Below are 27,487 nucleotides of genomic sequence, written 5' to 3' on the forward strand. Positions count from 1 at the left end.
GTTCATGTGTTCGTCTATGTCTTTGTGTATTTTGCTGACAGTATTATGTGTTTGTGGGTAGCTGGTACAAATCACCGAGACTGGTTTCTCTAAGCACTGAAGAAGCTGACGGTCAAAGCAGCCAAATCCCAACGTCCTGTGGTCCAGAACCACAGTCGAGTGACACAGCTGAGTCAGCCAGGACTGTGGACGTTACTCGTCTATGAATGCGATCCCTTCAATCCTGCAGAGTAAAAACATACAAACCCAGGATTAACACGACACAGAAAATGGCTGCCCTAAACTTGCAATCACAAGTCGGAGCAACAATTGCCAAGCACAAAAGAAGCAAGTGACCACAATGTGCAGCGGGAATATTTCCAGATGACAGGGGTGAGGAAAGAGAGGATGTGGCCTTGCCTTCTTAGCAGCCACAGGACGAGTGTCCTTTTGATTGGAGTTGAGGGATTTCCACACGGTGGTTTTAGACATTTCATCAGATATATTAATATCAGAGGGGTCACACCTGAGGAGCAGGGAGAGGAAAAGGAGGATGAGAGCAGAAAGCAGAGAAGGGATAGGGTTGGGGGGGTAATTTGAGGCTTAGGGAGAGGTCTTAGCATGTCAGTTGCACAGGGTGCACTTGAAAACAGACCACCACACCCAAACAAGGCAAGCATACATACAGATAGACAGAAAGGTGAAACGTTTCTCTCATAATCTTGCTGCTCTGATGCTCTGATGTCCGTCCAGTCCATGTGTGTGTATGTGTACACTCACCTGGGGTCATGTGCTCTTGGGGTCTGAGCGGGTTTGCTGCTGTCCATGGGAATCTGAACAGTATCTCGCTTTTTATCACTGAGCATAACCTGCGATTCCTAAAAGACACACAACCCCGCCACAGACATACAGTCACTACATGCATTTTCATTTATTGTCATTTTTCAAGATTCCACCTACACTACCTCATCTACTTTTTTGGAGGCATCATCAAGATTCTTCTTCTTCCATTCAGGCATAAGGTCATCCAGGTAACTCAGCTCTCGCTTAGAGAAGCACAAGTCCAGCAGCTTGCGGACGAAAACCAGAGCCAGCACCTGCAGGCACAGGAGAAAAAAAAGGATTGTTATTTACATGGGGAGACTAATGAAGAGGGAGAGGGGATGTTGGCCGTGATCACCTCACCATCATGGGGAAGACGATAGCAGCAGGTGACGTCTTGATGACCCAGAGCAGCACCAGACAGGTGAGCTGGGTGACAGTGAACAGGTGCACCTTCCTCAAGGGGACGTGGCGCAGGTAAATGAAGTCTGGCTGGTGCTTCGCTGGCATGCCGAACAACTTCAGCCGGTCAAAGAACTGAGGAAAGGATGGCGACAAACACAGGTGGAGGGGAAGTTAATGACAGAGAGGATAACGAGAAATGAATCAATGAGAGCAGGGACAGATGGCAAATATGGCAAGAGAAAGGAAGTGATTATGAATGACAAATTTAGTTAGATTGGTCTCGCAATTAACTGTTTGGCCTGTCTGAACTGCAACAGAATTAATTAGATCAAGAGAGGGAGGGAGCAGGGACAAGCAAATTAATAAGAGGCTGGGATGGAGATGGCAAGAAGAACAACATGGAACAATTTTGCATTTAAATTATTCCCAGCTGAAGCAATAATAGAGTAAAAGTTGAAAACATCTGTTCAAAAACCAGTGATAATAGCATCTTTCAATGAGGTTTGGACTGTAGAAAATGAATTGAGCCATGACAAGAAGGGGGTGCAAAAGTCAGAAAAGCTCAAATTATACACATTCTGGCTTTACTGTTAAGCATCTGTACCATATTGTGCAATAATGTTTCACATTTATGTATGTCAGATTGCACATTACCTGGATTCCTTTTAATGAAGAGACTCCCATGTAAAGGAAAACACCATACAGCACTGGCATAGGAATGAACTGGAAAAAATAAACATATTTTTACTCTTTCATGCCCTCACTCATCTGACTAAGTGTCCCAGCCAGAGGGGGGCAGCATTGCATAGCTTGGCTGACTAACCTGCAGGACTCCAGTCATGAATACGGAGCAGCCCATGAGCAGGAAGATGACCAGGCCGGTCAGCCTCTGTTCTCTGATGCCCAGGAAGCGAGGCTGCTCTCCTGGAGCCGAGCTCTCTGACTCCAGCTTCAGGCTGTTGACATGCGAGATGGACAGGACCGTGGCCGCTACGAACCACGGCAAGCCCATGATGGAACACACCGCCAGCATCACTCCGACCATCAGCAGGTCCAGGTGGTACCCACAGCCCTTCTGCAGAGAGGAGGACAGACGGGTGCATGCACAGCTGATCTCCAGTGTGCAGCTGGAAGCAACAGCGCAGATGCAGGCTCATACAGCAGCTGCATGATCTGAATGTTCAGACTTTTTTCTTACCAGCAGTTTGTGCTCTTTACGGTTGATGATGACGGCTGTTATCTGTTGGTCCATAAAGATGAGGATGGTGCAGAGAAGAGCAGGAATAGATGCGGCCAGGACCGTCCACCATGGGTTGCGCCCTATTGGATTGATCAACCAACCTCGGTCATCTCTGGTGGGCTGCAAGATCCCATTGAAGGGGAGTGAGGCCATGAGTCAACCTTAACCGCGTTCAGTTCCATATCCAGATCTGCATTACTACAATCATTTCCTCTGTACCTGGAATTTGCCAGGCACCTTCAACTTCTGGGAGGGCACTCCAATGACATAGTCGAGCAGAACCATGACAGCAATGGTGAGGAACACTGCAAAGTCACTGATCATGGACCGCACCTGGGCACAGGAGATCAGTAATCAGTAGTTACTGATGTGGCAGGTCAGGTTTGATAACCCCTACCTTACCGAGCAGTCAAAATGGTTAGTTACCTTAGTGGGAAAATAGCGACTAGTCTTGAACTGTTTGAGGAAGGCAGACATGAAGAAGGTTGAGAAGAACAAGATGGTAGACCAGAAGAGAACGTCTGGGGTGTAGGGGCCATGATGGCCACATGCCGTCCCAACGAAGTGGCCCTGCAGACTGATGCACTCCTGCAGAGATTCAGAGGTTATATTAGAACAAAACGGCCTAAGAGGACTGAAGAAAAAACAGATCAAAAGGCCATTTTATCTAAATTATCTGACAGACAGGAAGAGTCTACAAAGAAAAAACACACAATACACAAGAAGAGAGACAAGGCTTTGGTGTGCACAGTTACGCACACAGCGGTGAAGGGTTAATCGATTGAATGTCCTTGTCACTGTTTGCAAAGGTCCTTAAGAGAGGTTCGCTGCTTGGGGGAGGGTGAGGGGGTTAGTTGAACGTTAACAAAAGTAAACACGTTGGAGCAAATGTGTGCTATCATGTGAAAGTTTCAGTGGGGTTAGGAGTGTGTGTGCGTGTCTTTGTGTGTGTATGTGCTTCCACATAGTTACATTACCTTGACAGTGAGGTTGGTCCAGGGCACAGCAGAGGCTGTGATGTTTCTCTTGCTCCACAGCTCTAAGGTTTTATTGCTGGGATTATCAGGCTCTGCACACTTACAGCTACACAGGGAGAGAGGCATAGAGTGTGGCTCTCAGTGGCTGACTAAAAAGGCTGAGCTCACATGCTTTTATCAGTCAAATTAGGCCAGACGCCAAGGTAACTGCATGCAATGATGTGATCTGAAGGAAGGAGCGCAGCAACGAAGAGACAACACAGACAGTGAAATAAGTGAAACAGTGAAATGAGCTGTATATTCTTCAAGAAGAACATTGCAGAGGAAAAAACCCAATGAACAGCTAAAAATCTGAACATGCAGGTGAAAGCTTGAGGAAATGAGCACAGTGAACATTTTGTTCCTTACAAGGCCAGCGTGAGTTTGTCCAGATCGCTGTGTGCATTGAAGGGGTAGACTTCTCCCAGGTGGAAGAGCTTTTCCAGGGCCTCGTAGATGAAGATGAGGCAGATGAGGGCGGCAAAGGCCTCCTCTGTGAACCGAGTGATGTAGCACACCAGAGAGCTGGCGTCCGTGGCAACCAACACCAAACACAGCAGGGCCGTCCACAGGCCGATGCAGGTCCTCAGCGACAGATAGGACAGGTCGTAGTCCCTGATTTGAGACGCGAGAAAGAGGAGGAGGAAGTGCGATCAGTTAGACAAATGTCAGGGTGGCGATGTTCAAAATGTCACAGAGACATTGTTGTAATACATACTTGCAGAACTTGAAGAGGATTTTCTCAAAAACCAGCACAGGACCTGTGCTGCCCAGAATGGTGAGAGGCTGACCAGCAAAGATGGAGTACGCTACTCCAGTCATAGACGCACCAAGTAAGGACTCTATGGCACTCTGGAGCACATGGTGGAGATACAGAGAGTACTGCATGTTTTGTGTGCAGTTCCATCACATGTACACTATGATGTTAATAATGTTCCAATTACACCGCAGCGTGTGCGCACAGTGATCAGCTCTGTTTGAGTGTGTGTCTGGGTGTGTTTTTGCTCTTACGATGCGTCCCTCCGTCGCCTCCCCCAGCAGCCCTCCGAAGGTGATGACAGGAGACATGCAGGCACAGTAGAGGAAGAGGAAGGAGGCCACACACTGGAGGCTCATGCCGTCCTTATAGTCACTCAGATAGAACGGAGCTTTCCTCTTAATGTCCAGTATCAGACCACCAAACAACCTGATCACGGCACGCAACAAAAGAGGAGATGCGCTGAGGTTTAAATGAACAATCTGAGATAGAAGAGATAGGTCACATCGAGCTGACATATTAGGGTTGTTATATGATCATCTGAAGCTGGCTAGCATTGGAGTTTTGCAGAGTGTGGACAATAACTTCCATGCTTAAATGAATGGTTCAACATTTTGGCAAATATGCATTTACAGTTACATTAAATTTACATATGCAGTCTTAGTACTAACCTCTGCTAATCGCCTCCTGGCTTTAGCTGTATAGTTAGCACGCAGACAAGCAGCAGCAGCCCTCTTATCTGTCTAAGTCTTGGCAAGAAAGGTCATAAGCATATTTCTGAAGTCAAACTATTCCTTTAAGGGGGAAACTGGCCAACAACTAATCACTTTCGGGAGATGATCAGAAAAGGTACAAGAATAACTTCATGTCACGGCTTCATATTCAGGAATCTCAGCTTTTTCTAATGTGTGTCCTGGTGGCATTTTAAAGACTACTCTTCCACTAAGTGAATAATGAAAGGCTCTGCACAGCCGTGGTCCTCACACACAGGTGTTTTGACCTCTTTCCTAAACTATGTACAGACTGTGCTTGATTGACATCTCCCTTACTGTCCTTATGCGCCTGCTGTTGATACGTTCGGTTTGGTGACCTTGTGTAATTTCCAGTATGACTCCACCTGTGCAGAGGTCTGATCAGTCAGAATAACTTCACACCTGCCTGGATGTGCAGGATCATTACAGAGTAATAAACACCAGGCTGAAGATGTTTCATTTCATGCTTCACCGCGTTCATGCAGCATTAATGGTTGTGGTTGGGTGAAGTGAGAAGAGAGAAGTGTGCTCTGTTGCACCTGTAACCACACCTGTTGGTGATGTCACAATATCCTTTAGTGTACTTCTACATCACTGCAGCATAGTGAGACGTTAAACAACAATTTCAGCAAGAACCGATATTTTGAGTGGCTGGAAACTTCTGAAGAGATAAAATGAGGAATGTTTTGATGCGTGTTTGTGTTTCAGGCTGTCACACTTGGCCACTGTGGCTGTCACTTGCTCGTCCCACCTCGGCTCCTCACAAATCCAAATTTAGACTTTGCGGCTGGCAGCTGACAGACATGTCGGTGAGTGCTAAACTCAGCCCCAGGCCTCCACACATCCCTTCATAGAATATAACAAGTGCTAAATCCATGTTTTTCCGCAGGCTGTTTTCCTGACAGCTTATCCTGACATTCACCAATTTGTTGGGTGTGAAGTCTTCTAAATTTCGTCTGAATTTGGTGTCTATATTTACCATGCAGTGTAGCACACATTGCTGCAGCAACAAGCTGGTGTAAGACAGCTTACCGTCCAGTTCTCTGCAGCTCGGGCCCGTGGTGCTCAGCATGTAGCTCTTCCTCTACCTGGCAGGCTGTGCCATTCGGGACTCCAGGCATCTTCCTCTTCTCCTGCAGGCACCCGACAACAGTCCAGGAACAGACAAAAATCAAAAAAGTAGCTGTACACTTTAACTACACAGCCTCTGTTGCTTGCCGTAGCTAAAATTCAAACCTGAAAAGCAAAATTTCTGTGTCAACGCGGCTGCATACCTGAGAGGGGACATTCTTTGGGGGCTCGATGCGGATGGAGGGGTCCCACTCTCCTGGTGGTAAGACTGTTACCTGGTCCAGGAACTCATCTATCCCTGCCAGCAGGTCACTTCTGTCCTTTGCCTTATAGGCTACATCATGGAAGATCTGGTCCAGAGAGAAGTGAGGGAAACTTAACAGCCTGCCTCAGCAAGACAGGGTCTGAAGCTGGATTTTAATTGAGGGAGCATTCTTACTTCATCCGTCATGATGGTTGCCATGGAGCGTCCAATTTCGTGGTATTGCTGAGCCTTTCCATCTGGGCCCAGGAGAATGAAGAGGAACCTGACATTAGAGCAGATGATTTAGAGTATATAAAATCTTTCCTGGATTATTGAATTCACATCATTTGATTTTATAACCGAGCCACTGTTTATGTATCTGCAGAGCGTGGTCTACCGGGTAGGTATGGGGACTTCAGTGAGTCCGGTCAGCAGCACAGCAGGGGAGAGGCGAACAAAGGCCACGATGGGCCTCTCCAGGAAGTCCAGTTCTCCCACCAGTACATTGGAGGCCTCTGCGCCCTCTGGGATCTTCTTCATGAAGTGCATGTCGACCTGATGAGACAAGGTAGAAGTTCATATCAGAATGGAAAATAAATTACTCAATACCTACAGTGGTAATTATCTTATAACAAACTAGTCCCTGCTTCCTGTAACTGCAGAACTAACAATGCAGAAGAAATTTCTTCAATCTAAGAGTCTAAGAGTAGGTGCAGGCTAATGCTAGCTTGTATTTCAGTGCTAACATCAAACTGTCCAAATATGCACTCAAAAGCCCAGCTGGAAATTAATGGCTGAATGGAAGCTTTTATCTGTTGCCTGTGAGGCTGACCTCAACAGTCTTGCAGTGATGCACTTTGATCAAGTGCAGTTCCCCTGTTGTTTCCTAGGGGGCACTATGTGACCTAGTTGATGATGTTGGCAGTACAGCAAACATTGATTACAGATTTTAGCAGAGTGCTACAGTGCATGCACAGAGCTGACAGCCCTGTACAACCAAAACAGATCGTACACTGCTGCCGTCACTCTAATTATACCTGCTCTTTCTTTTACACTCCTATTGTGGTCTTCACAGCATCCATCCATAAATGCAAACAGTGTGTGGTGAGAAACTGCCCACATTTATGAGAAATCAGCCTTCTTGTTTACCTTGCTGAGGTCCACCTGGGTGCTGTCCTGTCCGCCACCATTCTTAGCTGGCTCTGTAGCTGGCGGAGGCTGGGGAGATGTGGCTGACCCTGCTGGACAGTAAGGGTGTGTGTGTTTGAGAGAGAGATAATCAGAGTCAGTGCATATATTTATTAACCTGCCAAAGAGCATAATGAAAGAAAAAAAACTGCTTATGAAGGCAATAATGCTTATCTGCCAATAATATCGCCCATTTGCTTAATAACAGTGAAATGCTTTTTTGGCAGTTTGTCCCTTACCACAGTGTCACTGCTTGGAGATTAGGTGGTTTTCTACGTGTCTGTCTGGTAACACTTCATATTAACATATACATATTTACCATTAACTAGTTGTTTATTGGCATGTGTACTAGTAGCATATTGGCCCTGTATTGGTCATTATAAAGCACTTATTTATGCCTAGTCTTGTTGCTTTTAGTCTCGTCCTATCCACATTTATTCTCTGATTTTTCTCCATCAATCGTTCTACTAAAAAGCATTATGCAATCTTATATCAGACATATCTGACTAATGAAATTATAATTCAACACCTATATATGTGTTTACCCTGTTTCTGTAACCAGATGTCCAGAAGTAATTATAATTTAAATCCGTAACACTGGATTTCTACATTGGATTCATACCAATGAATGATCTGTGACAACCTTTAGTGAAGAAGCTTGTCCAGAAACATGTATGTGCAACATGTGTTTGCATGTGGTGTACAGTACCGGCCCCACCTATCAGATGCGGCTCTGACTGTTTGCGGGTTCCCTCGGCGATGGAGCGTACGATTGGGATCAGGTTCTTCTTCTTCTCATTCTGGTGGTGGTGTCTCTTCAGCAGGGCCTCGCGAACCTTCACTCTCACACTGTCGTCCAGCTCATTGGACGCCTCCTGGTGGTCCAGCACCATGTCTGCGGTGCGAACAAAGAAATTCACACATGCTCAGGTTATGAAATTAGACTGACTGACAATGGCATTAGGTATGTATGTATTTGTACTACCTTGACCAGTACTTTAATTACTTTATAATCACTAAACTCTACACAGAAAAAAAGTTAATAAATCTCTAATAAATAAATAGATCTTAATGCTCCTACTACATTTTTACTTGAAAAACGTGCCTTTTGCTTTAACTGCTGTAGTTAAAATGTTATAATCTCCTCAGACATCTGTCAATTTGCAAAGGCAGCGTGAAAGAAAGGTGTGTGTTGGAGGGGGAAGGTCAATATGTGTCCAATGTATCGGGTCATGTGGGACTGCAGAGAATAATCAGCATGTCTCCTTCCTCTCTCACTCCTTTCTTTTTTATACAGACTGCTGAGTCAGCACTGGATGTCTCCTTCCTTCTTTCCTTTCCTCCTCTGCACTCGATCAATCTACACACTCTGCAGCGCCTGAGCACACTTCAGGGCCGGCACTATGCACATGTTCATTCGCATGTTTCAACATAAAGGTTTTGTTTGTATCCTGTGAATAATAATGATTAGACTTTGCTTTTTATGCAACTTCAGGCATTTTCTTTTGCGTTCTGAGGTCTCAGTTTCCCACACTTCCAAAAATAAACAAGTAAATAAAGAAATGTCTTTTTTGTCTCCATCTCTTCCACCATCCTGTCTACCGTTTGGAGCCCAGGTGCTGCTGGCAGGAGTCACATGGAGAAGAGAGGGCGAGAAGTGAGAGAAGTGAGAACAGCAGTGGACAGCTGTAGAAGAGGAAGGATCGTGAGCAACAAGGCTGTAAACCTGTCACAATCTGACAATGAGGAAGACAGACTGATGAAGAGTCTCGAACCAAGTGATCTTTTGTATATGTGTGTGTGTGTGCGTGCGTTTATGTGTGCGCGGTGGATGGACGTAAACATGTACTCATACACGTGCAGTGCTTATCAGTCGGGTGCTTGCATGCAAATTGCAGGTGCATAGTTAATTGCATTCGCGCATGCAAATGAGCGCGAACAGTGTTAGCTCATTACTGCAGATTTTAATGCAAATCAGGTTCAACAGAAGTTCAGCTGCAGTTTTCCACTAAAACTCAACCACCGAGCAGCCACACTGAGCCTTTAGAGGAATGGCACCCAACATGTTGTGCTCTGTTATGTTGTTATGTAATTTAAAGTCAGTTCAGACTTTCCTATGACTGAAAACATGAGTCTGTGTGTGTTTGTGTGTTTCTGCATCCAGAATAACAGTGATTCTGCCCTGCACCGTATGCAGGTCTCCTCTCTTAGGAGGACAGATCGATTTGTAGCACACACCCAGGGGGCACCTCCGCTGAGATATACAGCCTGTTTTATATCAAGGAATTTAATATTTTCTCAAGGACAGGGGCAAGAAGCGACTCAAAAGAGCGGGAAAGAGAAAGACAGGAAAAAAATAGTGAAATCATATATCCATTTGAAAAAGCAACAACAGTCACTTATACTAATGATAAAAACTGATTTCTCTCAGCACAAGCCAGAGCTCGCCTTTTTTCCTCAGGATAGATAGCACTCTGGAACTGAGATATTTATATATGTCGGATGAAAAATTCTCACCCGCAATCTCTTCAATGCAGTCGGCACGCATGTCGAGCAGCACGCTGCCGTTGATGATGCAGCTGCGGAGCTCAAACAGGCTGTGGAGGGAGAGAGTGGCGACGTAGGGCTTGCTCCACCTCTCCCCGCCATCCTCCACGTCCTCCTCAAACTTCAGCCACCTGCAGAGACAGGCGACAGGTCAGGGCCTGTATTTATCAAACTCCTTAAATGTTAAATGTTGGAAGTATCCTTCCTTTTGTCTTTTCACTTTAGCTAATTTCTTATGACATAAAGTACTCTCAAATGTATGATAAGAGAGTGCAGCACAGAGGCAGAGGTGAACACACACCTTGTGAGATATGTTCTGGAGTGATAATATGAAATATCATTCATGATGGTAAATACACTAATAATGCATCTAAAGCAATATATTGAGCAATTTATGATTCAGAATAATAATAATAGTTTCTATTTTTATATTATAAATATATTCAATTGTTGTCTCACATGTTTAATGCCAGGGAAAATAAGAAGGATTTCACAAAAATAACATAAACAGTTTTAAAAATTGAATTGCATTCTTCCATATTCTTGTATTCTTTAATTCCTACATGTGATTAATCATGCGATCGCTGACCATGTAAAGTGTAAGTGTTAAAGGTTTGATAAAAGGTCCAGATCAAGTCAGTGCAGACAGGAAGAAGGGAGCATTAAATCTTAAAAGGAAAGGTGTTTTTCCACACCACACACATGATTTTACACCATTTCCTCCCAGGAAAGATGCTTTTAATGGCAATATCAACCACAATAATATGAGGGGAAGGTTTGACATTAGCATGTGAAACTGATATTTGGGGTTTGAGCAGGATGACTGAGATCACAGCAGTATTGTTTTTTGTCACTCCTCTCAAACCGATCAAAAAATGATCTCCACTCAGCTTTAGATGTAACTACCGCTTGAACACTTGTCCCTCTTCATAACAGTGCAGCTGTAGAGCTGCCAGGCTGTCAGATGCTTTATTGCCTAGCATGGTTGCCAGCAGCTCCCAGAGGAGATCCTGACCTGGCTGTTTCTTTCCACTCAGCATCCTTGCCATCCTTCACACAGATCTCATCCAGCTCGGTGAACAGCTCGTGGGCCACGTGTTCAGCATCCTCCTCCGTTCCCAGAATGAACTGGACGCGCTGGGACGGCGTGTCTGAGAGGACGTGAAGGGGGAACGAGAGGTGAACCGTGTTTCTCAGAAGACTTTCACAAACACACACACAGCACTACTTGCTTTGTCAGTACATGCCTACTGGGAACACACACACACAAATCTATCTAAGCCCAAGCACACACAAATGCAACATACTGACTAGTTCCTGTTCTTGATAACTAATTAGTGGGCTTGTCAATTTTAGCCTGGAGTGCTGCATGATTGTGACAGTATTGATAAACCACTGCCTCCTCTCCAAGAGCTGGAAGTGCAAAAACACATGCATGTTCTACACTGAGCCATGACCAACTATTGTCTATTTTTCCTCTCTCTCTGACAGATAAATGACTGGATGAGCCTTAAAAACGTGTGTGTGCGCTACCATGACTGGAGGTGGTCGTCTCAGCTTCCTCGCTCTGTTGCGTTGCGAGGCTTCCTGCCCTTCTGTCTCTCTTGCGGTGCCGAGAGCCATGAGGCTTGTGGTGACGATGGCTCTGCCTGGGCATCCGAACCCCGACAAACAGAGTCCTGTGGCCTGTAGAAGAGGCGAGAGAAGAACTGAGTAATACTGACTAATGCTTTCATGCATACATACACACAGTGACAATATTTACTAGAAAATAATCATCAAGCATTTTGCTGTAGTATCATCACTGTTTATTTAAAAATAATGCATTTCAACAGAGCATTGAAAATCTATAAATAAAACATCATCATGGTGATATAAATGCTCTTAAAGGTTCTGGAGAGTTCAGTAACAGCACCTTGAGGAAATATAGACGACAAAATAAATAGTACTTAATTATATATGGGTACTAATCGACTAGCGAAGAAGGCTGTCTGTTGTCTTCAGATGAGCTTCAGGCCTTCCTCAGCTGTGCATATTTAAACTGAAAGAGGCAATGAACAGTTTTGTATTTCAAATCTGACTGTTTTGTCTTTTATTTTAAATAATCTGAAAAAACAAACAAATGGGCACAAATCTTCACACTTTGTAACCTGCTTGCTTGGCACTTATTTTTGCCATTTTTACCTTCTATTAATTTTAATTTTAATTTTCTAACATGTGACTGCAGTCTATACTTTCAAGATGTCTGTCTGATTATCATCTATTATCTTTTAAAGCGGACACACATTGTGGAACTCAGCGGACACTTTGTTTACACCCAGCAGCACAGATGACTTTCCTGTCTCTGGGTTTGTCCACTCTCTGTGAATTCATACACAAGCACATTTGATTTCAGCCCTTTTGATGAGAACATTTAAAATCGTGGTAAGCTGAGGATGAAACTGACATTCCCTGCGTCACTCAACTGAAAGAGAAAAAAAGAAGAAGAAAGGAGAGCAAAGCAGAGGAAGTGCTCATGAGGGACAGCAGAGTGGAATAAGCTGCGCTGTGGTCACTCCCCTCAAAATGATTAAAGTAAGTGAAAGTGAAAGCCATTAAACTGAGGGTCTGGTGTTGGCTCAAAGCTCCACGGGGAGAATCAGGCAACAACACTGTGCTTCCTGTACCACATTAGTGTCAAGCATGACGGCCGTCTGTAATCATCATTATCACCAGTGCATCAGTGTTGAATGCAACATACTGTGAGAACAAGACTGAGTGCATGTGACACCCACAGTAATGGAGTTTATTTTGAATATCAAAGCAGAAACTTCTAAAATGAAAGAATTAAAGAACAACAGCTGAAATGATCAGAAATGACAAAACTGAAATGGTAAACTGTAAGGAATGAAACGGAACCGCAGCTGAGTGTTTCATCTTTAAACATGTTATTATCCTCCCAGGAAAGCGATAATGGACCAAGTGGCACACGCACACACACACACACACACTGAGAAAATGTTGCTCCATCATACTATCTGATGAAATATATATGACAGACAGTAAGTGGTCTGAGGAGATCTGCTGTAAGCTGAGTGAGGTCAGGTCACCTGTGGTGTAAGGCAATTAACTCAGGAGTGCTTAATCACCTGCAGCTTTGCTGTACAGGTATGTTTTTGATGTCTCCGCTGCATTTCAGAAGGAAATGCTGCACTGTTTGCACTCTACTTCTTTTTGACCATCTGATGGATGCAGTTCTGTAACAAATGAACGTCTTTCTTGCAAAACATCTGTTGAGATCATAAAATATGATTCATGGTTAGAATTTGAACTTGAAAGCAGTGTTATGATGTAGGAACCAATTTTCTCCTGATGGAATGCAAACTGCAGCTGTGAAGGTCGTTGGTAAGTGGGCACAAGGACCATGGCTTACTACGCACATGTTGCCCAGAAAAATTCTGTGGAAGCTGAAAATATACAAATAACGGAGCAATGCATACGGAAACCCAGAGATATCTCTGCTTTCTGTGCTTTAAGAAAAGGAAAAGGAACCACATAAGAATAATCACATAAAATATTCCACACTGAGGAACTTTAAGTAAAGGGTTTGGCTCATCTGTGCATGTTACTCACCTTCTAGTTCCTCCTTCTCATAGTGGATGTTCAGTACCGAGCTGGTCCCTCCCTGGTCTACCACCACCTCCTCATCTGGCCTCTGGTGGACACACATAATACATGTAAGTGTAATGTTACTGTTCTTTTTACTGATGCTCAGTGCAGATAATATGTTTCCCTCTGTCTCCAGCAGCCATACTGTTCTTATGGAAAAGTTCAACTTTGTCAAACACCATCAGCCTTTAGCGATCAGTCCGTGAAAGGGAACCTGAAAGGTCAGCATGTCCAGAAGTATCCTGTTAAACTCAAACTACTGACACTGTAACAGAGCCACTAATTGGCCAAACTGGCAAGAGCTTTTCAACAATGAGCATCAAATTCCAGACAGTCTATTCTCAGCCCGTCTGGCACAGACAAACAGAGACGGACAGGCAGGCACGCACACACTTTCTTATAAACACACACACACCAGAGGTAAACAGAGTATGAGTCAGTTGGAGAATGTGCTAGGATCTACTATCCAGGAGAAATCAAATCAAATCAAATTAGCAGAGTGCCGCATCTGTGAAGGCTGCTGCTGTTGGCAGACGGCTGCAGGATGTCTCTGTGTTACTATCGCAGTGACAAGGTTTTCTCAGAAACAGCGCTGTTTGCTCGAGTGAAGCTGTGGGATTCATCTGTGGTCATATATCGGCCCTACGATAATGAGAGCAGAGTGCTGCAGGAGCCTCTCCAGTGGCTCTGGATTTCTGTGCTGCTGCAGTCTTTCTGCTTTCAGGATCCGTGTGCACGGACTGCATGCAACAGAAAAGCTTCAATTTCCAATCTCTGTGAACCTTCCACATGCTGTTCAAGACAGCGAGTGTGTACCACTGCACCAAAGTGTAAATCACTTCAACCCACCTCTTGTTTTCTGGTAGAAACATGACCTGTGACACAGGTAGGATTATAGACACATCTGGATGCTAGATGGTACATCACCCCTGTGTACAAGTGTGATCATAATATGTAACAGCTGGTGCCAGTTAGCAATAAAATCAATCGCTAAAGCCTATAAATAAAAGACACACAGACACATACAAATGCAGCTCTCTACATAATGGATGCTTCCGCCCACTCTATACGAACACATGATCTGTACGCGCTGGATGTGTTTCTGTGAGTGTGTGAGGGTGGTGAGGCAGAATTTGCTGGTACAGACAATTGAAATATCTGACATTTGGCAAAATAGACACCCACTCTTATAAAATGATTAATGGTGCAGAGTGCTGAACTTCTTATAAAAAAAAGAATGAAATGTAATATTTATGATGGCTAAATGAAGAGATACAGAGAGGAGGCGCATAGGAGGAGTACATAGGACAGTGAAACTCAGACCAGAGCTGTGGTAATGTAATGAGTTAATCAGTTAGTTGGTAACTTGGTTAAATTGTTTATCTTGCCTCCCTGATTTCATTTAGCATGAAGTCCATATCCTGCATCAACACTGCAGGCCTTTAATCACCAGAATTAAATAATTAGATGACCTCAGCTTAGAGCAGATCCAGTATGTTAGCATTCAGCTGTGTATGTGTGCATCAGGGGATGTATGAGTGAATGGTGACAGTCCATTCAAACATCTCCCTTTCTGGGTGAAACACTGAAGATCTACTGCTCTGTCACGCAGTCTTTTACTGTAATTGGTCAGTCCAGTATCCGAGGGCTATCGTGCAGCAAGCACTGCAGCCCGCGCTGCTGTATGGCAGCTGAAGTAATTGCAGTTTGTCTGTCTGAAGTGCTGTTGGAAAAGCCTGCGAGTTTGTATTAGTGGAGTGGGAATGAAACGTCTTCGCCTAATGAGCAGCATGCAAGAGCAGCGTCAACATTTATTTATAGAGAAATATAAAACTGTATGTCCTGGTCATGGGAGAGATCGGTCCCTTTATTAAAGCTTTCCAGGACATACAACTGCATTTGCCCTAAAGTACCCTGTGTGTGTATGAATGTGTGTATGGAGCAAGAGCGAGCAGTGATTTTTCTTGGTTCTCCTGGGGTTTAGCTGATAAAACACCACGCACAGTTTATTGACAAAAAAACCCACTTTTGAGTCATGCTGGTTTCCGCCTGCAGTCATGAAATGTGATAAATGGGGATAGTGCTGTGTGTGTGCATGTGTGTGTGTGTGTATTATCTTTATTGCAGACTGTATTCACATGCACACTGATGGTCCCTAAGCTATTTTTTATCTTCTGTCTCAGTCCTTCAGCCTCTCTCAATGCTGCCAAAAACGGAACAGCTAAGCACATTACCACAAGATTGTGATAAGAAAAAACTAATTAGCATGCAGTGCAGGCAGATAAATGTCTTACCTGATTATAAGACAAAAAAAATCCAACTCCAAAAAGCTGTCTGGTCTGTTTTCATGCCTCCCGCTCTAATGTCAGCTACTTATAATTCACACAACACTTGAAAACAGCTTTGAGGTCCCAAGACATCCACTTAATTCACAGGTGTGGGTGGCCTGGCACTGCCTCCCTGCCTCCTTTCGCACCCTCTCCACCACATCAGCCCCGTGGGATGTCTCTCTCTTTCCATGACTGAGCACTTCTTTATCCCAAGACAATCCTGTTCTTTTACAGAAGAAGGCCACTTAATTAGGAGGTCATGGTTGGGCCAAACACTGACTGTGACTCATAGTTTTGTAATTATGTTTTTTCAAGCGATGGAAGTGGGGTGACAGATATAAAGGCTTGTGGCCATGCATGCATGTAACAACAGTCTCCTGTTCCTGTCAAAGCGCCCCTGAGCAAGGCACTAAACCAGCACTTGCTTTCATGGGGATCCTCTTTACTAACAGTAGCTGCTGTAGTGCTTGTGTTGAGCGCTGGGGCTGCAACTACAAATGAAAATATAAATAATAAAACTGTCTTCTACATCTTTGTGAATAAGACTGAACTCAGCTCCTTGCTTTCTCTGTCTCTCTTTCTGTCATCATTACCGAATAAGTCTGGTGAAAGTCCAGATTTTTCTTTGGCTCTACCAACCAGTGCAGCCAAACCCTCATATAAGTCTCATACATGTTTTCCAACAAATGTTAAGGGCACCTCAGTGAACTGCACTGAGTGACGTGTTCCACCAGCTCGTCGTTAACTGTCTGTCTGCTGTTAACAGCCACCGCTGCAGCCGAAAGCAACGCTTTGTGAGAGTGCATCAAAAAAGCTGCAGATTCAGGTGTCAGTTCTCTGCAGGTTCACCACTGCGAGCGGCACCTCTTGCATTGTTTACACATTATTCACTCTACTGATAATAGCTGCTTAAAGAAAAACAATCCTGTGCATACACACATCCACTGGCTGAATGTGTCCCTGCCCTCACATGCAATCCTGATTCTCACTCACACGCACACACACCTTAACCTTACGTTAGCCTCAACCTAAACCTAACCTTAACCTGAAATTACTCTAAAATTTAATGATTTTTGTTATGGGGACTTGCATCTTGTCCCTATAAGGAAGTCACAGTATAACAGTGTAAACAGATTTATGTCCCCTCAACACGAGTAATACACATCCACATACACACACGCGTGCACACACGTGCACGCACGCACACTTGCATGCACACGCACAAAGATAGTGTTATCAGTCGGTGCAGCTGGGGCTGGTGAATTAGGGCCTCTGTGCAGAGTGTGGGTTGTGGCTCAGGCTGGAGGCGGTCGGCTCCATTAGAACTGGAGGTTTACCAAACATATAGACACACAATATGAGAGAATAGATGAGAGCAGGGGGAGACTCTAAAAGCTTTGTCCCAGAAAGGACGGTAGACCATCAGATCATCAATTACTTTGGATCCATTTGGTGCACAGTGACTCATTCAGCAGATACGGAGCGGCTGAAATTCATTTTCAGAGAATGGCAAGAAAGAAAGAAAATCTTTTTTGGGTCAAATTTATTGGGCGAGATCAGATTACACTACTGTCTATCCATGCCATGATTACGATTGTCCTTCTCCTGAGTCTGCGGTCTTCATAGCACAATGTGAGTCACAACCCTGGTCACAGCTCACTAAGAGCACCTTAATGGCACATTCATGCAGGTATGTGTTTTTTCAACAGGTTAATGGTTTCCCGTCGTTCACAACTCACCTCCCTTGTGTCACATTAAGTGCTTCAGCTAATTAAAAGCTCACATGACACTTGAAGTTTAGTTTTCTTTCTCTGTGGGTGACCACATCTGTGACCCTCAAAGCATGCACGTGTGCGTGATTTTCCACTGACACGGCGAATCATTTGTGTTTTGCTGCCTGTTTCTATCTCCTGGCAACCATCCCCTTTTCTTCACTCTCGTCCTCTGGCTTTGTATCAGTCACAGTGCTCGGGAGGGTTTAGGACTCAAAAACAATTCTCCACCCGGATTACTGCCACTGCACCATAGAAGCAGTCCACAGCAAGAACCAAAATGGCTGCCTGTCCTTGAGTTTCTGTCCTTTACAAGCACATCAGAGGCAGCGGTGCACTGGAGCTGCCTTGTGGGTGGAGTTCAGAAAAGACCGGAGGATACTGTCATGTGAATTTACACATGGAAAAAAGAAACACCAGAACTGAAGAGCATCATATTCTTGCTTCGATATTTTGTATATATTTTGGCAATTGGAAATGCCTTGCTAATGCACTTCAATCACTATACGTGAAAGGGGACACAATCAAGTGGACATCATCCAAACTTCGAGTCTTTTTTGCTTGTGCTAAAAGAGTAACTGCGGGAGATATCCGCTCGATTTGACGCCTCATGTTAATTCTTCTATTCAACGCATTTGTGACGTTTTTGTCCCATCTCGCCAATTCACATGATGAAGACTTCAGGCACCCTAATCTGGTGTCTCAGCATGTAAAAGCCAAAAATAGACAGATGCTATCACTCGCCTGTGTTTGATAACTAAACAAATACGAGATGTATTTCCTGGCAGGGCAGATTGTCCCAGAAAAATGTTCACAGTAGTTCAGTCTCACACAATGTCCTACTTTTGATGCTGATAAACCTCCCATTGATGCAGACAATGACTGTAGACATTAACATACACTGGTTTTGATATGCGTATTGTGAGTAAAGAATCTAGAATAGCATATAAAGAAGAGAGATCATCTCAGAGTTAATTTTTTGCTGCCCAGGAAACCCACCAAGGGCGTGTTGACAGCGAGCGGTCAGAGCTGTTTTGTAATTCTTGTAATTTTTTGGAGACAAAACAGCTTTTTTTGGCAGCAACTTTAGGCAAAATCAGAAGGTGCTGTCAAAGAGTGTTACAGTGAAACACATTGAACTGGTCATCGCCCTGAACAAATAGAGCAGCAATGATTTGCATCCCAGTCTCCTGACTGAGGGACGATCAATGTGCTGTGCCAAACTGGCCTCGCTGCATCGGGACTGTGAGGGAGCTCTGAGTAGAGCCAGCTTCAGAGGAACGAGGTCTGCTGGTTACCAAGAAGAGGCCTGAAATCCAGAGAGATGACCGACAAGACACATCACAGACACTGGCTGCTTTCACAAAAGACAAACAGAAATGATATCAGAGAGAGCACATGTCGTTGTACAACCCCGATTCCAAAACTTTGAGATGCTGAAGACAATATATTTAATGTTTGACCTCATGAGCTTGATTTTGTAAATATTAGATTTTTCAGAATTTGATGCAGCAACATGTTTCAAACAAGTCGGGACAGGAGCAACAAAAGACTGGGAAAGATGTGAAACGCTCCAAAAACACCTGTTTGGATCATTCCACAGGTAAACAGGTTGATTGGTAACAGGTGATAGTATCATGATTGGGTATGAAAGGAGCATCCTGGAAAGGCTCAGCCATTCACAAGCTAGCATGGAGCGAGGTTCACCACTTTGTGAACACATGATCGTATGAAGGATGTTACTACATAGACAGCATATGATGATGCAGTCCCAAACTTTTTTAATTGGTGCTGCAAGAGTGAGGTTTATTAACAGAAGTTTTCTCGCTGTGTGAACACAATAACTACACCAGCAGTGAGGAGAACACTCCTATCAATCATAGATTAAAAAAAAGTGCATCCATGATTCAGAAGCAGTGTGGGCTTTCGAGTCCTTCGTGATGTCTGTCACTACTGACTCAGCTGACCGTTTCAATGACCTCTCTCCCTCTAACACAACACTTACTGAACATTTCTCCTTTGCCAGCTTCCACTGCTACTCCTGATTGTGTTTCCTTGCATCTCCTATTTTTATCTGTCCATGCCAACACCACCTCCCCTCTCTCCTTCCCTCCCTGAAGCACCCTGAACTGACAGCAGGGACACAGATCCTGACTCAGACAACTGGGCCTGTCACTTCCAGGCTGGGCTTGGTGTCTGAGGGCCAGGACGCCACAGCCGCAGGCTACCGCTGCCCCTGCATAGCATTGCGCCATCGCCGTCGTCCGCTGTAGAGACACATGTGACAGTGCTCCGCTTGGACGGGAGGGGTTAACATGAATGGATGAGAGGAAGACGTTAACGGTGAAAAAGTGAGACAGGAAAGAAGAGAGCTGGTGGGGATAGAATCAGAGCGGCGGCTGTTTTGACTGCTTCAGCCCACAGGAAGCATGAGTCATACACACCTTATTCAATGCCACACATACAATTCCGCCTCTCCACAGCCGGCGCTCTGTAATTGTTTTCAGTAAAAAGATTACTGCAGCCGTAGTTGGAGACACACGGTAACATACCGTACAATTAAAACTGCAGATTTTACTTTGCAAACTATATTTTCAAATGGAAACTGTAAGAGGTGACAGAACATTCTGGATCAAAACAAACTCTTCTTCAATTAGTGTGTCTGAATGATTCTCAGTCATCTGGACATACGATATCTAAAAGCAGCAACGTAAAAGGCAACCAAACCAGCTGTTAGACGACTTTTAGTTCACTCATATCTCTGCAGACTGTAAAAACTGTAGATGTTTCACTCTAATGTGTATGCTTTGAAGCTAAATGAATCCCATTAAATGGTGGCTTTGGGCATGCTGCTCAACTGTAATGATGTGGTGAATTGAGCACTTTAAAACATTAAATTGAGAGTTTTGAGACATTTTTAATAGATGGAAAACTTGATTAAATTAGATGGACTTTTCCTTCAGAGATTTACGTATTTAAAACTACAGAAGTGCTCTTTAAGATATGCATTCATTAGTCAGATAGGCGATTCTGGATGACTCTGTGCCAGACTGATTAAAATGAAAGCTTGGGAGGGATGCCAAGCAGCTACTGTAAAAGGTCTGAAAAAGGGAACTGTGACAATCTCATGTTGAAATCTGAGACAAACGTGTGATGTGGCGAGCCACAAATTATTACAACACTGGAACCAGAGTCACAGCCTCACTGTATCTGGGCTGGTCGTGACACCATTAAAGCTGTCGTTTGATGGTATCCCTCAGATGTCCAGTTATACAGTATAACTATGAGCCAACTACATATAGATTCTGGTTTAGCTTGGCTCAGTTCCAGTGCAGTATTGAATGTTATTGCACTGTTGCATGGTATGTGATTGTGTCCCTGCTTGGTTTTGTATTGTTTGTTTTACAAGGGCTTATTGATTTCTAGGCATGTATGTATGGTTATAAATAGGCAAAGAATCATTGGTGTGACTGAAGAAGTAGGTATTTTATTCAGGGTTTCTGTGAGTTGCATGTAGACACTATGTTGCATGTCACTTTGTACCTGCGCTACAGAGAATACAGTGTTAGTCAGATAAAGGCACTTTAAGGGGTCTCAGTGATAAAACAGACAATAGGAGAAGTCAATGCACAACATTAAACGTGAACAAATAATTACAGCAAAGCACAAAACTGACTGTCCCAACGCAAGCAGCAGCGTAGCATTAGAAGCACAACCCCCATTCCAAAAAAGTTGGGATGCTGTGTAAAACATAAATAAAGAAAATGAGACAATTTGCGAATCCTTTTTGACATATACTCAAATGAAAACAACAACATCTTTCAAACGAGTTGGGACGGGAGCAACTAAAGACTGGGAAAGATGTGGAACGCTCCAGAAACACCTGTTTGGATCATTCCACAGGTAATGTGGACACATGATGGTATAAGGGAGTCGAGGACTATAAAGTAGATAATTATGAGTCACTAGAGAACAGAGTGCGTGATACTATATTAATGATTAAATAATGATTAGTTCATGAAAATCTGTGAATGGACAAAATGACCACTTTCTTCATGAGTCATTCTTGATTATGAATCAGGCACAAATCTGGCACAAAACTAATAATGACTCATTAATTACTCATTACTTAATCATCACCTACCCTTTTTGCAAAGTACAAATATCTTCCATTAACTAGTTGCTTATTAACATGCATATTAGTCACATATTGGCTTTTTGCCTTATTCTGCATGACCACATTCTACAACTACTCGGCCATTAACTAAGAGTTTTCCCTTAATAATCTCCTAATCACTGCTTACAGATAGTGAGTAAGGAAGTACATGAATTATCCTCTTAATAATCTAACCCACAATAACCATAACCCCCAAAATACTAGGCATAACAAATCACTCATTAATGCCTTTAATGAGTGATTTGTTATGCCTAATAAAGAGACCATGTGCTACTAATTTGCATGCTAGTAAACAGCTAGTTAATGGTGAATATGTGTTCCTTGATATAAAGTGTTAGTACATGAATATATGTGGTCTGAATATGACTATTAGTTGAAAATGCTGCTGTCTCTGTTTGTTATTAAGGGACTAATTGTGACTCCTATCCTCTGTGTCATGATCAAGAAGCAATGAGGGACTATTTATTAACAACTCAGTATGATGCATCGCTTTACTTGGATGCGCAAAAAGAGTAAAGAATGATTAAGTCATGAGTAATTAATGCATCGTTATTAGTTTTGTGCTGCTCAGTGGCTGATTCATAGCTAATCAGGAGCGACTCAGGAATGAAGTGGTCAGTATGTCGATTCACAGATTTTCAGGAGCTGATCATTATCACCATTACCTAATGATTCATTAACACATTATCTCTCGGGTAACTCATCATTATCTACTATATAGTCCTCGAATAAGAGTTATTCAGGAACTACTTATTAATGATTCATTAATTACTGATTGATTGATTTGTTTGTAACTGTAAGTGTAACCAGTTATTAATTTTATGCGTTTTCATGACCTACACTCTGCGTTCACTCACCTGCACTTTGGAAATGTTCATGTAGCCCTGGTTTCTGCACTGCTGGTCCTCTAGTTCTCAACTCAGAGGCACTAGAGGTGAAAACTAATACTAAAACTCACAACATTTACTAAAAACATCAAAGCGGTTTTGAGATGCTGGTGTTATTTTGGTTGCTATCTAATTCATGAATTACTGAACCATACTGAAACCTAAATATAGCTCATTCCTGCCGGATGAACAATAGTGAATTGAAATTATTCCAGTTACACAGCCATGCCATTATAATCTCAGCTAAAGTCTCCAGTATGCATCAGACCGGTCTATCTGGCCTACTGTGTCCCACAATGCAAAGCGCTGGAGCGGTCACACCAACCTGCCGCACCAACGATGGGAAGTTTTTTTGTTTTTTTTTACAGTTTTCAAACATTACTTAATCACTGAATTCACTTCAGGCCCACAACTGGAAGATATTTTTAATTTTCATAACACTGTCATTCTGCCATCAGGTTACATTTTTGACGTGTTTTACTGAAATTATACAGCTATCACCAAGAATATGTTCACAATGTGACAAATGTTCACAAATGTTCACAAGAATATGACCAAACCAGCACAGCATTATCACAAACAAAGACACCATCATACCAAAAATTATGGAATTATGGCAGCCAGTTTGACTGAAGCGAGGATAAAGAGCACAACATTACCCTTCCAAAGCAACAGAAACACTGGGAGGATGAGCGCACACTGCACACTGCTTAGCACACTGCAAAATAAATGGATTTAACAGTCTCATTTGTGAACTCACTAGAAGTTTGGTGGCTAAACACAGGTCTGGAAAAAGGCTCCTGCAGACTGCAGTTGGCTCTCAGCTTTTCAGATCCTTTGGTAAAACATGAAGACTAAGTTTCAAATTTTTAGCTTGTCTGTGTTTTATATCACTGTGAACTTTTTAGCGTTGGATTCTGGACTGTTGGTTGGATAAAACAAGACATCGGAGGAGAATCACCTTGAGCTTCAGGAGTTCATGGAGGGCATTTTTCAGCACTTTCTGACCTTTTATAGAGCAAATGATTAATTGAGGAAATGATAATCTTCAGATTATTCAATAATGAAAATAATCATTAATGCCTTAGTATTGTGTTTATAGTTAATACGTGACCTTAGGGCCAGTTGTATCACCAACAAAATTATTGCTGCAAACTTACAAATACACACATCAATAATTTAACATTGTGGAAACTATCCACAACTGCATCTTCATGTTGCTGTTTTGACTCAAGCAAATAATCTGAATGTCTTTTCTACAACTTGGGAAACCTCGGCAGTGCTTTGGCAACAGGTTTCAGGTGGTGGTGGTGGGGTGGGACGTATGGCGAAGGTGCACCACGGAACCATTTCTGCGATGGATGAGACAAACTTACAGGTTTTCTGTAGTGAGTAAACTGGCATAACCCTGAAGTTTGGAGAGCGAGACTCTCAGGCAATTTGCCCTCCCTGTCTAAAAGCTGTGTAATCATATCAGAGACTTCCCAGCTCACCCCTGGTCCTTCTCCATCTGTCTCCTGCACCCAGACTGGATATTATTGTTATAAATCACCATGATGACATGACTCTTTTGGGGTAGGCTACATTAAGTCCTTTAACATGTGACACTGCATGCCACCGTAGCTATAATCAAGCTATATCTACTGCATGGCAGCTTGAATAAACATCCCTGAGCGCTGGTGTGTTCAATGGTCCATTTGTCCTTCCTGGTTCCTCCTTTCCCATCAGCTGGCCACGAATCTGATAATGGCTCACACATCAACAGGACAAAGATCATGACATTTTCCCATTCAAACCTCACTTGACCACAGGCTGTCCTCCCCCTGCCGCCGGGATTGGCCAATAACGATCATGTATAGAGGGGGACACTCGGCACTGCGTGGTGCTCGGTGTAAGGATGGCGTCAAGGTCATTTGAGGGTAACTGAGAAAATAACACGCCGTCAAAGCAAGAGACATCTAAAATCCCAGCAAACTGTCCCATCCCCGCTTTTCCTCTCACACACGCGGCTTCCGGACGAGCGGTTGACATTTTATTGAACGTTGCGTTTGAAAATGTATCGGCATCTGATCAATAATCTGCTGCGAGCTCACACTAATGTGGCCGCAAATGATGAACAGTCAGACCGCAGACCAGTCAAAATAACTCTGATTTCTCGGCGCATTGAGGTGCGATGCGCGCTGAGAAATTACTGCACGTGTTAGCGCCTCGGAATAACAATATCAACAACACCCTGCGCGCTCACGGTTCTGCACAACACAACTTCCCAGGAATGACATCCACTGAGCCCGCTTTAACACAAAATGTGCAAATATCATTGCAGCACACGCGCGTGGAAATGCAACAGCCGAAAAACAGGTGCGATCATCCCTGTCATTAAATAGTTCCACGAATATCACACGGTCCGTCATTCCAGCAGCGAGCGATGAATTTCTATTAGAGCAGAGAATTTCAAACTGAGGGCTGCAGTTGCTGGAGCTTGTGCACAGGCTGGTCTGTGCCATCCCATAGTGTCAAAGCAGCGCGCCATGCATTAGACGTTTAAAGGGCACTTTACCTGGTAGCTGAGTATGCTCTCGGGGTCGTTGACGGGCATGCTCGTGGCCTTTGGGTTAACCTGCTGAGCGTTGATGGGGTGCAAAGGTGAGACTTTCTCAGGGGCTGCTCAGCCTCGCGGCGCTGTGTCGGGACGTTTCGGAGAAGCGGTCACGAGCTGGTGACAGCAGCTATTTCTGTTTCTGCAGACATGTTGAGTGTAAACATCCCTTCCAGATGGGGGAAACGGTGAAAATGATCATTTTTGCGGCCCCCCCGTGTGTTATGGTGATTTCCCGGCCGCCGCTTCCAGCTCCCCTCCCTCCTGCCCTGGCTGTGGGAGCAGGATGCAGCGAGCATCACTGCAGCTTCAGCCAATCAGAGCGCAGGGGCGCACAACGGGCTGCGACGCACCGCTGCTGCCCAACACAATAAAGCGGAGACTATTATAAGCTTACTGGGCGACGTCACTCTATACAATGTCCAGTTTGGCAGCTTCTCGTGTTTCTGCTGCTGAGATGTGCAGGACAAGTGAATTCTTCAGCTGCTGCTTCCTTTTTACTTTTCATGGCCACTTAAGATTTTAAAATCAGTACAACGACTGAATATGCACCGACATATGTCACCACTCTGACTTTGAATTGTCTTTTCTCCAAATCTCAGAGAAAACTTTATGTTCTCTTATCATTTCTTGTCTTTACTCATTTATTGTCTTTGGTGGAAAGACAGAATGGTGGAAGTTTTATCCTAAAGCAGAAATACCACAATTAAAAAAATACTTGTAACAATCCACCTACATTTTGCTTTCTTGAATAGAAGAAGAGAAATATTAATAGCAAAGCATGTCTTTATGTTATATTAAATAATAATTTCAATTTCTGAGGTTTATGTTATTAAGCACTTAAGTGCAGTTAAGTAGCTGCTTTCACCCACAGAAGAATTCTGTGCCTAATCACATGGATGATTAACTGTAGATGATATCTCTCTGTCCTAAATGGTGACACAGACTCCTGTAGTGTAACATGGATGAAAAAGTTCGCATTGAGCTCGTGAGCTGAGGGGAGACGACAGGGACAGCCACATGAGCGCACGCGTTAGAACGCACAGGAGAGCCTCGGCTGCCACCTTGTGGGAAGGTAAAGTACTGCCAAAGCACGATGGCCTGTATGTCTGTTATAATCCATGCACATGGCTTAAGGCTCGTGTGCACATATCTGACCGCAATAAAGGCTTATTATTGAAGCTGCGGGACAGGCACTGTCTGCAGATGGTCGCTCATGCTGAAAAAGAAGCAAATGGTAAAACGAGAATCAGTGTTTTGCCTCCACACTGGCCTCTGCATGACCTCTTCACACACAGATCACAACAAATATGAGAGTGACGACCCGCCACATTGTCAAACTGACACTTGATTGGATTAAGCTCAGCAGGTTGAACCTCCTCAGCTAGTTCAGTTTCCTGAGCGCCGAGTTCAGAGCGCAATAGGATACGTCCGCGCGACCGGCGTGCCGTTGCTGTTTTCGTGGTTCTTGTGCACGTCGCTTGCACGAGTAAGCCACACTGCAACCGATAGCGTCAGACAAGTGATCCACTGTCTTCAACGCATGGCTACAGCGCGTGGACTTCTCCTCGACCTGCACGGCGTCCTCTTTCTCCTGGCTGTTATGGCAACTTGCAAACATTCAGCGGGAGCATGCACGGTTGTTATAGGAACGGTCTGCGGGAGCATGAGGGGGAGCAGGAGCGAGCGGGTCTGTTAGCAGAGCGGTCGGGTCCCCAAGGAGAGGACAACAACAGGTCTTTATCACCGTGTTTGGCGTTAAATCTCTCCTGTTCGTGGTTGAGATGGAACCGTTTTTATCCACGTGTTGTCATAGATGAAATACATTCAGGGAGTTGGTGCGCAAGTCCACGCTCGTTCATCGTGGGTATAGCCTGTTGTGGATGTTTTTCCACAGTAGACATCCTTTTTGATTTTTTTGTGCGTGCGCCTTTTTGCGCATGAGAAAATGTAAAGGAGAAGCTATGACAGTGAGCTCTGTCCAGATTTAGATGCATGCTTGACCCATTTTATATCCTTCAGTAGCTACAGTAGTATCTATCTATCTATCTATCTA

The 27,487-nt window shown here is 43.9% G+C and overlaps 1 protein-coding gene across 1 annotated transcript; it reads right to left on the reverse strand.

Moving 5' to 3' along the window:
• Positions 1–217: 217 nt before the first annotated feature.
• slc4a8 (solute carrier family 4 member 8) lies at positions 218–25,414 on the reverse strand. Its single transcript, XM_041945854.1, has 25 exons — positions 25,393–25,414; positions 13,634–13,715; positions 11,555–11,707; positions 11,037–11,172; positions 9,992–10,152; positions 8,193–8,369; positions 7,436–7,527; positions 6,684–6,841; positions 6,482–6,569; positions 6,246–6,392; positions 6,004–6,104; positions 4,474–4,648; positions 4,181–4,314; positions 3,832–4,077; positions 3,424–3,529; positions 2,873–3,034; positions 2,666–2,779; positions 2,405–2,566; positions 2,030–2,281; positions 1,861–1,929; positions 1,165–1,338; positions 945–1,076; positions 760–857; positions 400–505; positions 218–223 (listed from the first exon to the last, which is right to left on the reverse strand). The coding sequence occupies exons 3-25, from the start codon at positions 11,676–11,678 to the stop codon at positions 218–220; spliced, it is 3,120 nt and encodes a 1,039-aa protein (XP_041801788.1). The 5' UTR covers positions 11,679–11,707; positions 13,634–13,715; positions 25,393–25,414.
• Positions 25,415–27,487: the final 2,073 nt, after the last annotated feature.

The sequence above is a fragment of the Chelmon rostratus genome, chromosome 2 (assembly GCF_017976325.1).
Source record: "Chelmon rostratus isolate fCheRos1 chromosome 2, fCheRos1.pri, whole genome shotgun sequence".
NCBI classification, from domain to species: Eukaryota; Metazoa; Chordata; class Actinopteri; order Chaetodontiformes; family Chaetodontidae; genus Chelmon; species Chelmon rostratus.

Excerpts from the sequence above, each read along its gene's own strand:
- slc4a8 (XM_041945854.1), bottom strand. The coding sequence starts at position 11,678 with ATGCCCAGGCAGAGCCATCGTCACCACAAGCCTCATGGCTCTCGGCAC. Across the intron at positions 4,078-4,180 it reads ATCCTCTTCAAGTTCTGCAA|GGACTACGACCTGTCCTATC; the intron begins GTATGTATTACA and ends GTCTCAAATCAG. Across the intron at positions 858-944 it reads CCTCCAAAAAAGTAGATGAG|GAATCGCAGGTTATGCTCAG; the intron begins GTAGTGTAGGTG and ends TGTGTCTTTTAG.